General features: G+C 39.7%; 1 protein-coding gene across 1 annotated transcript in view; it reads right to left on the bottom strand.

The window, feature by feature from the left end:
• The window catches only part of MOCOS (molybdenum cofactor sulfurase), a 314,243-nt gene that overhangs the window by 257,482 nt on the left and 45,476 nt on the right, over window positions 1-11,285 (bottom strand). The window contains exon 3 of the mRNA XM_018560663.1: window positions 9,708-9,774. Coding sequence (XP_018416165.1) covers window positions 9,708-9,774 — 67 coding nt within the window. The remainder of the gene's footprint in view (window positions 1-9,707; window positions 9,775-11,285) is intronic.

Below are 11,285 nucleotides of genomic sequence, written 5' to 3'. Positions count from 1 at the left end.
CCCCGATGACGGCCGGGTAAGTGTGGCAGAGAGAGGGAGCCACTGCATCTGCGGCCAGGGGCTTCGTTTAGCGGGGGTCGTGACGGCGCCCCCTCTCAGTCCTGCGCCCGGGGCAAGTGCACCCCCCGCCCCCCCCCAGTTGTTACGCCACTGTCCTCAGTGTAGCTGCTTGCACTGCTGCAGGCTTCTCATGTAATCCTGTTGCTAGGGAGTAATCCTCAAACTCAGCTCTGAAGTTATCCTAGTTACTGCTGCCATCCCCACTCACCCTCATTGCCTCAGGTAGTGGAATGCTGTGTGCAGTTGCAATGGTTTTCTTGCTTCCAGTGCTCAGCTTTCAGGACAGGACTGCAATCACTACAGGAAGCACAGTCAGCTCTAAGGCCTCTCACTACAAGACTGGCAAGCTTTCAGCGTCCCATGAGTAGAAGCTGCGCAGATTCCATTACTTCTGACACCATGTTTTATGTGGATAATAATGACAGTATAAGCCATTAGTGTACAGAAGTCATGTTCTTAGAAGAGAACCCTCAGAACAGAACAGGAAACAAGTTCCACAGAGATGAATCATAGAGTTGCATATAAACTAAAACATAACACTCATAACAATGTCCTCACAACCTGTACATGTTAAGAAGCATGCCTTCGCAACTTTTGTACTTGTTATTTAATGCAGTCTATGTACGATTCCTTTCCGTATGTTGCTTTAGTGTTGGCCACATTCTGGACATGATGTATTTCTCTATGTGTTGGTTGTCTGTCCTCTGAAATGGCCCCTTAGACTATACATAATCTAGGGGACCAATTTTAACCTACCTAGGGAACTGTAAAACTATTAAAAGTGATAAGATTATGCTTGTATATAACACCTTATAGTCTATCTAAATGTTCTTTTAAACTGTACCCTTAATGCTGAAAACAATGTGACCAACTTGCTTCACTGATTCATATATTTTGGTGCTGCAAACTATGATACTTTTAGAACAGAGTATTCTCACTTTATTCAATGGCCATTGCATCTTTAGCTTTCAGATGATGTACCTCTATCAAGCTACATAACATCTGGTGTGCAAGGAGGAAAGCACCAAACACGCTGTGTAAAGTTCAGAAGCGCTTTTATTAAAAATCACATTCGGTTACAGCCAATATGTCTCAGGGGTTTACTTTTATAAGGACTTGGCAAATGCTGAAGAAAAACATATATACTGGACTGATGTGTGTGGAGAGTAATTCAAAGAACACATAAAAGGAACTGCTTTAGAGCCTGACTTGGGCAGCTAGATACATACTGGACTAATGTAGTTTGTTCTACATCAGTCCAATAAGTATCAATATAGGAAGATAATACCTTAAATTGTATTTTCCTTTTGCAGCTAAATTGGGACAACACCTGTTATATGCGTGTTATATGCTCCCGTTCACAAAGCATAACTAAAACAAATATTTAAAAATTGTTGTTTACATTTTTAAGTGCTTTTTACTTGCTAGATAACCCTGTCTGTACTGTGCTGGCAGCTTTAAATATATGAGAGGAAGCTCAGTCTGTCTCTCAGTTTGTCCCTTTAGTTTCACTCTCAAACTACTTAGAGTAGGTTTAAATCTGAGCGAAGGCCTTCACCAAAAACATCTAAAATGGAAAAAACATTTCGAAAAATAATTTTTATGTATTTTGTGCGATTTCCACTTTTGTAGCCAGATTAGGATATCACCTACTTTATATTTACTAAATATTCCCATTCACATAGCATAATTAAAACTTTTTTTTAACAAATTACCTTTTTAGATGCTCAATTCTGCAAACTTCTGGACTGAAAAATACTGCTCATTTCTCACTGTCTGAGAGGGACTGGGAGAGTTTTGTTTCAAGTAATTAGCCCTGTCTGTACTGTGATGGCAGATATCATTATCACATGTAAACTAGATGAGCAGAACTGTCTGTTGTAACAAATGGTTAAAATCTCAAGGTATTGTATGTTAACCCACTTTTTAAAAAAAACCTATACTTTAAGCAGCATACACACGCAGCAAATTCTGGCCAATTTAGCAGAAATTAGTTGAAATTCGCTGCGTTGGCAACCCTATTCCATTGGTAGAAGTCAATCATTAGATCCATTTTTGCCAAAAGGAGCATGTTAAATAATCTTAAATTATCTTTGGCTAAACGGCACTTGCAGTAAATTAGCTGCAAGCACAATTTGGGTATTCTGACAGCGGCCACCGCCCGCTGTCAGAATAGAGAGTGAACAGCAGGGAAATTATCCGGGGCCGTAGGAGGGGTGAGGCGCACACCTTGGGCGCAGCTGTGAGGGGGCGCAGCCAGGGCCAGAACTATATTTAATGAACACATCAGCAAACACTCTGAACTATCCGCCATCACTCGCTCGGTCCAATGATTATGCGCATACAGCGTGTGCACTGTAGCCAACAACTGACAGGATACGCAAAAAGTCTTAAAAAGGAAGTGGTGGGGCAAATTTAGAGTGTGGGGGGGGGGGGGCCTGAATTTTGTCTTGCCTAGGGCAGCCCAAAACCAAAATACACCACTGAGTGTAACAGTATATAGCTAAACATACCCTGCAGCACTTTAGAGTGGACACTGAATATTCACATCAAGCCCTGCACTACATGAAGAGCAACGTAATTACAATTTGATATCTGTACAACAGTAATACAAATAAAAGCACATGCACAATATGGCAATTTTGGATTGAAGATAATGAACTAAGGTTACTAGATTTTCAAAATAAAATCCAGGGACATCCTACTGACCATACCTACCATACCACACCTACAAAACCATGCCCCCATATGTAGCCACACCCACAAAATCAATATGGCTGCACAGTGTATAGAAAAGTCAGCCTGATTGATTGTTATGCATGCATGACTAGCTCCAACAGTGCCACACTGGGGGGCACCTGCAATTCTAACTGGTGCCATCCCTAACATAGCTAACTGACAGCAACAAGATACAGGAGGACTCAGGGGTGCTGATAGTATTTTGAAATTGTGGGGCACCCTTGGGCACTCTGACAAGAGCAATGTTGAAGCATGTATACCAGCGAATGAGGCTTAAAGGGGCATGGTTAAATAAAACCAGACTAAACTAATATGCCAAAGAGGATGGCTAACTTAAGGTGGTTAACTTAGTGTCAAGTGTCGTTTAAAACGTTTTCTTTTGCTTATAAAAAAAAATATACAAATTAGTATAACAGCATCCACATACCTTTTGCCCACATTGTCATTAAAAACACCCCTCTGCCATCTGGACCTCACTCACACAGTACACTATGCCGTCAATCATATGATCACTATTCCCTCAAGAAGTGGTATATCCCTCTCAGATGTCCTCAGTTTTAGCCCAATTGTTTCATGTCTGCTCATTCCAAGAAAATACACTGCAGCATTTAAAGGAGAACTCTAGGCACTTTTCTTAATGTTAGGTATGCATATTGGTGTATCCCAGTGTCTGAACGCTTCAATATTACTACTTGCTTTAATGCTAGATACTGCTACTACTATTAAAAAAAAGTATGTAACCATGGTAACATATGGGGCATTTTTTTTAAACAAAACTCACCCACAAAAGTAATTTCCTGCTCATGGCTCAATGCTTATGGCTTATTGTGTTTTCTGGCATATTTTTTACAACATTGATACTGATCATGTAACTACAGCAGGAGGACTCACCCACATAGAACTAAGAGACTATACAGCTAGAAGAATCCCTGTACTAATTGAACAAAAACCAGATATACTTTAGCAAAGAGCATTCCTAAAATCCTGTTAATGCATATAACTTTGAAAATACAATGTTTTTTTTATCTTCCAAGACATTGCAAAGTTATAAACACCATTATACTGTATTTACTCATAAGTACACTGTATTGGTTAATTCCATCCTCTTTATCATGTCAGTGACATATTCAGATATGCTTTCATAAAATCGGCACTATCTTAATGTCAATACAAAAGAAAGAAAAATAGGCTTTCACTATATAAACACATTTAGCACATCCAAGCCTCGGACAACCCACATAAATGTATATAACTGCCTATAACATATATAATAAAATTAAAGATTGCAAAATTGTCTATATATGTTATGGATACCTTTTAGGAAATGCCCAGATACCAGTTTTTCGGTATCGAGAAGAAGTCCCATTAAGGAAGTCGGGTGGCATGTAATGACTCACCGACAGGCTTCCTGATTAGCCAGAAGGCGTGTAATGACTTGCCACCTGGCTTCCCGATTAGCCGGGCAATCGTCCCCATGCTCCCTCGTCACCAGGTGGCGAGGAAGCATGGAGCCAGCTTTTTGGCCAATCAGGAAGCCGGGGGGAGGGGGGAGGTGTAATGACTCACCTCCCGGCTTCCTGATACCAGAAGTTCCAGTGTCAGGATACTCGCCCAAATACTCAGTATCGGCACCGCTCCAATACAAGTATCGTTTCGGTACATCCCTAGTACCTATATACATTCATGTTTGTTGCCTGTAAAATATGCGTGGAAGCCTACTTTTTTCTCTTTTTATTGAAGTTGTGTGTCATGGATCCAAGCACATGCAACATTATGGTGTATGGACATTGAGAATTTTGAAAAGGTATTTTGTTTTTGCATATTAATACAATAACTAGGATTATAATTAATACGCACCAAAGGGACATCTTAGACTTCCCCCTTGTTATATATTCTATCTCGTTGTCATTGGGAGTATAGTTAATGCATTTGTTTTTAAAATGTTATTTTAATGTGACCTTGGCTCTAGTATTTTTATAGAACACATTTTTAAATAAACATTTCTTTTGCAAATTTGTATTTTTATAACTTGTAATACATTCCATTATAACTTTTACAACTTATCAGCATTTTGTCTGCTACATTTCATGTACTTGTACTAAGGCACTGGGAAAAGATTACTTGAATATATCAGTTATAATTAGGGATGCACCGAAATTTTGTCCGCCGAAACATAATCGCCCGAACATGTCCCTTTTGGCAAAATGCTGAAAGTGCCATCTTTTGGCTGAAATTGCACTGCGTCCTTGGTTTTTCTCATCCCCGCTGGGCGCTGCTCTGGGTCCCAGCAGGGAGGAGAGAAACTGTCACAGGAGGCCAAGTAGTGCGGGATAGGAGAGCAATGTGAGTGGCCAGAGTCTCTGCTCCCTCACCGTTCAGCCTCCTGTGACAGATTAGGAGAGCGGTGTAGGGGCGGAGACAGCTGTCAGAGCTGCCACAGGAGGCTGAGCTCTCCTCCCGCACCGCTCTGCTAAGCCTCCTGCGACAGATCGGGAGAGCGGTTGTGTGTGGGTGGAGACAGCTGTCAGCTATCACAGGAGGCTAGACTGAGATTGCTGGGAGGAGTCAGCTGTGAGAGAACAGTGAGTCAGGATGGAGAGCGGTAAAAGCACTCAGCTATCAGTGATCGACGAGTGTTTGTAAATAATTGAGGACATAGGTTTACTGTGTTCCCAATCATGAATGAGTGGGAAGTGATCTACATCACTTCCTGTTCATTCATGATTGTGGACATGGTAAACATTCTATTTCGACAAGTTATAAATGAACAGGAACACTCAGTATAGGCTTCCTGTTCATTTATAACAGGGGCTGCAGAAAAAGATTGAGGACTCAATCTATTTTTCTATTTTAAATGGGAAATATCAAGGATCTGTTTAGACCTCTAATTATTTTCCTGAAGCCTCCAACAGTAAAGCAAAACAAATATTTAATAACAAATAAATAAAATATTTTTAAACATTTGAAAATGTTAGACATTTTTTTTCAGTTCCGGCCTGACTTTTTTACATTTTCAGTTTCATTTCGGTTTTGAAAATTTGATAAGTTGATGAAATCTCACATTGACATTCACATAGCATCCCATGATTAATAATTAGATTCTTTGTTTTACATACCATTATTATATACTGATAGTGACACAACAAAGTATGTGACACATGCCTATGCAGGCAACATTAGGATGGTTCCTAGGAAACTATTGAAGGATTACTGACAACAAAAATGCTACTTGTATTACTGTTCAATGTTTACTGACTATGAAGTGTTTAAATATATTGTTTTGAAAACGTATCACTGTGGGACACTGATATGATTGCTTACAGAGAGCACATAGAATTATCAGATGCCATTATTACATGACTGCAATGTACCTTAATATGTATTACATGAACCTATTTGATGCCAATTAAGTATTTTTAATTCATACTGACTTTTAGCTTATCCCGCAGGACAATATTATTATTATTACCATTATTAGAAATTAGTAGTAGGCAGCATGTCTGCTCTAGTGAAACTATTGTGATTCATTCAAACATTAGGTCTTATTACTACAGAGTCTAAATAGCAAAACAAGTGTGGTCAAGCACATTCATTTAAATCACATTCTAGCACTAATTGGACAATTGCTTACTTGTTTTATCCAGTTTTTAAACACATGTTGATTCTCTCCACTGTTTCTATTGCACACGATACTCAGTAGTTATTCATAATTTCAGCTCTCATACATAAAACCCTATGCTTTAAAGCTTTTCATTTAATTAGTGGTAAAGGAGAAATATGCACAGAAATGTAAAAAAATCATGAATAGAGTATGATAGTAAAAGTACAATTACAAGAAATAAAAACAATGAATATTCAAAATGAATATTAAAATAGACTAAGCACATCAACATTCAATATACTGCATCAAGATTACTGCAGAAATAACTGATCTCTACGGAGATCACTGTTAAAGTGATTGATGATATTATAATCAGGGTGTTTATACAGGTGAAACTCGAATAATTCGAATATCGGGCAAAGTTCATTTATTTCACTAATGCAACTTAAAAGGTGAAACTAATATATGAGATAGACTCATTACATGCAAAGCAAGATAATTCAAGCCGTGATTTGTCATAATTGTGATGATTATGGCTTACAGCTCATGAAAACCCCAAGAACCCCAAATCCACAACCTCAAAAAAGTAGATTATTACATGCAATCAATAAAATAAGGATTGTACATAGAACAATATCGGACCTCTGAAAAGTACAAGCATGCATATGTACTCAGTCCTTGGGTTGGGCCCCTTTTGCAGCACTGACTGCAATTACTTTTGCACGATATTCTAATTATTCGAGTTTCACCTGTATAGCTTGCAAAAGCAAGATCCTAAACAATTTCTTCCAAAACATGCATACTTTTAATATTTATTAAATATTATTAGTTCAAGGTACTTCAGCAAAATGGGTAAGCCGTATTACTCCAGTAGACAAGAGGTAAAAAAAAAAAGCAAAACAAACGTTGTTACATTGGGGAAACTGGCCTAAAGCTACATCTCAGGATGAACCTTCACAGGAGCTCAATCAGTAACCACAACGAAAAAGAATATTGCACCCCAGGAGGACATCACTTCTCCTAGAAAGATCACTCCATCCAAAACCTCAAAATTAAAGTTCTCAAAAGGGAATTTTAACCCCTTCGTGACTGACGATGTACAGTGTACGTCGCCAGCATCGGGGCTGTTTAAACTTGTAGAGCCGACTGTCGGCTTTACAACAGAAGCGATTCTGGCGACTTACCTGTCGCCAGATGGCTTCTGTGTCCCGAAGAAGGGGCCGCCCGTAGCTCTCGTCTCGTAGCTCTGGTCCTCCATACCCCTAATTAGTTTGGTTGCCCTCCGCTGGACCTTTTCCAACTCAAGGACATCTTTTCTTAGTACTGGTGACCAGAACTGGACCGCGTACTCCAGATGAGGTCGAACCAATGATCTATAGAGTGGCAAAATTATAGACTTGTCCCTGCAATAGATACCCTTTTTGATGCAGGACAAAACCCTGCTAGCTTTGTTTACAGCAGCCTGGCACTGCAAGCTACCTTTCAGTTTGTGGTCTACAATGACCCCCAAATCCTTCTCCATTTCTGACATCCCTAGCGGCATTATATATATATATATATACATACATATACATACATATATATATGTATATATATACACATACATATACATACACACATAAATACATGCTGTATATACAGCACATACATGTCTCTAATAGTTCCCATATCCCTGTATTTTCTGTGAACTGAAAAACTCATCTAGGAGTTTCCTGAATTTATCAATGCCATAAGCTGATACCACTGTCTGCGAAAGACGCACAGTCTAAGATTAAACTACCTCTTGTCCATGGGGGAAAAAAATGAATGTGTATTGAGGGCACTCTGATGAGTGTTTTTTTGGTGGGGAAGTTTTGTATGTTCTAAATGAGGGGATGGTGGCGTGCTGCTCTTTGGTAGGCAGGTGAACTTTTTGAATGACTGGCTTCTCTGCAGCTGCTGATCGACCAAGCCCCAGTCTCAGCTCTCCCAGAGAGATGGATCCTTCTTCTCCAAACCTGGTTTCAAGCTGCCTTTCCAAGACACCTCTACACTGGACCCAGTTGCCGTTCCTCCACCACCCAGGACCATAGATGAACCTGTCACCGCGGCTTCATCCGTGCACCAGACATGCATGCTCCCTCTTTTAATGCAGGACAGTATCTTCCTTGCTTTGCTAGATGCAGCTTGGCTTTGCATGCTATTGTTGAGTCTGTGGTCTATAAGGACCCCACAGATCTTTCTCCATGCCTGACTGCTCCAGAGGAGCAACGCCTAAATAGTAATTTTCATGCATGTTCTGAGCTCCCATGTGCCCTTTTCTATGAAAACAATGTGGATATTTGTTGTGAAGCACTGTGGAATTTATTTAAAATAATTAAATAAACACTTCCTTTAAAAAAAAAGTAAATATGTCTAATTGCACAATTATTTTAAAATTTGTCATCAGTAATAAATGAGAAACACAGCCAAATATTTAGAATCTTCTTAAAGGCTAATCCAAAATGAATAATTCAGTTATAGGGGCATAATGGTGACTGAATGACCACTGACTATGACTTTGCACCAGAGACTGTGATCTTGCCAGTGGATTTCCTAGCTCTGTGCCAAGAGGAAGAGTAAGATCAAGGAAACTGGCTGAATCTGAGAACTAAAATTTGGAAATGTCAATAGTGGAGTCCTCCAGGGATATAATAAGCATGCGGGTTACTCAACCTGCAGGCATCTACTCAAACCAAATTGTATCAATTTTAGATGGACTGTCCCTTTACTAGACCACATCATGTTTTTTCTTGTCCGCATGACACTTAAATTTAAGCCTCTGAAAATATTATTGGTGCATAACTGTAGTCTACCATTATAATGTAGTAAAAAATTGAAGCCAAGCCACAAAACAAGTTTTTTTGCACTGTCATTAACATAACTAGCATCCTTGGACATTTCTGAGCACATCTGAGAACAAAAAGTAGTATTTTGTCTAAAAGATCTTACCTGTAATAAACATGTTCAATTGCATCATGGGTAAGTCTACTGCTTAAGTTGTTGCTATGATGATTGCTACTCAAACCAAATAAGTGATCAATTTTAGATGGACTGTCCCTTTACTAGACCTCATCAAATGTTTTTTTCTTGTCCATGTGACAGTTCAAATTAAGCCTCTGAAAATACTATTGGTGTATAACTGCCGGCTACCATAATGATGTACTAAAAAATAGAGCCAATCAACAAAGTACAGGTTTTTTTTTGTGCTGTCATTAACAAACTTTTCTTAGATTTTTTCTGAGCACATCTCAGAATAAAAAATAGTATTTTCTCTAAATGATCTTACCTGTAACGAACATGTTCAATTGTATCATGGGTAAGTCTACTGCTTAAGTTGCTGCTATGAGGATTGCCTTTAAAAGGAAAAATAAATATCAGTAGTGTATAAACGATATGTATATCAAAGAAAACATTTGTTATATTTTTAGAAATTGTAGCTACTGGAGGTGAAGATTTTTTACTTTTATAGTGTTCACACAATGTTGTTATAGCCCACTTCTATATTGGGATGTGTAATACAAAAGAAAATACCACTTGTTACTGGTAACATTATTTTTTCTTACAAATAATTTTATTAAGAATTTTATAAAAGAAAAACATTTAGGTATAAACAAAGAAATTGGTAAATAACAAATATAGTAGTAAAAACAGCAACAAATTAAGAAATACCCATTTTATCTATCTATCTATCCTGGGACAAGCTGGATGATTGGTCAACAAACTTCAAACTAGACAGATACTTTGTGGACAAGGTATGGTGATGTTGTGGAGATATGAGAAAGCAGGCATGGAACACTGGCATTTATGGAACAATAGGCAGTTCTTCTCCTATTGCTGGTTTAATACTGAATAGGTTCCAAATGGAATGTTTAGTATTTAGAGGTCTGGGGGAAGGTAGGAGGGAGTAGGGTCAGGGTAGGGGGGAGGTAGGAAGGAATGGTATTGGTATCCCTACTTATATAGATTAATTCTTCTGTGCTGGCTGATGCATGTAAGCTATTCTGATGCATGTAAGCTATATTGATACTAGTATCAATATCAGTGCAGAAACCGAGTATTTGGGCAAGTACGAGTACTCACCCAAAATGCTCCGATACCTTTCCCGATACAGGAACTTCCGGTCAGAGGGACATTTCCTCTGACCGGCTGTGCCCTGAGGGAACATAGAGGCGGGGAGGTGGCTCCGTGGTGTTTGGCAGGCTTGATGCTGATTGGCCGGAAAGCCGGCTTCCCAGCCAGTGTCAAGCCGGGCAAACAAATCTGATAATATGGCGGCACGATCCCCACTCTGCAGACAAATCATTCCCCTTACATAGATCCTTAGCAGCAGTCATTACCGTACCAGTCCCTTGGCCAGCTGGGCAGACATCACTCTCCAAGCTCTCCGGGATCTGCTCACGGCTCCTGTGTGCACAGCGCCCGCGTGATCGGCCCTCACAGGATTTCTGAATGAGAGTGCTGGGCAGTCTGCACATGCGCAGTAGCGGCCTGAGGGCCAATCACGTGGGCGCTGTACACACAGGAGATGTGGGCAGATCCGGGAGAGCGGTGTCTGCTCAGCTGGCCGGGGGACTGGTACAGCAATGACTGCTGCTAAGGATCTATGTTAGGGGAATGAGGTACCTGCAGGCGGTAGGTAATGGCTTGCCACCTGGCTTCCTGATTGCCCAGGAAGCCGACTCTATGCTACCAGAAGTACTGATATCGATACTCGGTATCGGCGAGTACAGACATATAAATCTCTGTACTCTTACTCGATACAGAAAAAAAATGGTATTGGTATCCCTACTTATATAGATTCATTCTTCTGTGCTGGCTGATGCATGTAAGCTATTCTTATAAAGTTGATCAGTGAGGTCATTTT

Source organism: Nanorana parkeri, unplaced genomic scaffold (assembly GCF_000935625.1).
Source record: "Nanorana parkeri isolate BGI_ZX_2015 unplaced genomic scaffold, ASM93562v1 scaffold471, whole genome shotgun sequence".
Classification (NCBI taxonomy): domain Eukaryota; kingdom Metazoa; phylum Chordata; class Amphibia; order Anura; family Dicroglossidae; genus Nanorana; species Nanorana parkeri.
This window is presented reverse-complemented; position numbering and strand designations above follow the sequence as displayed.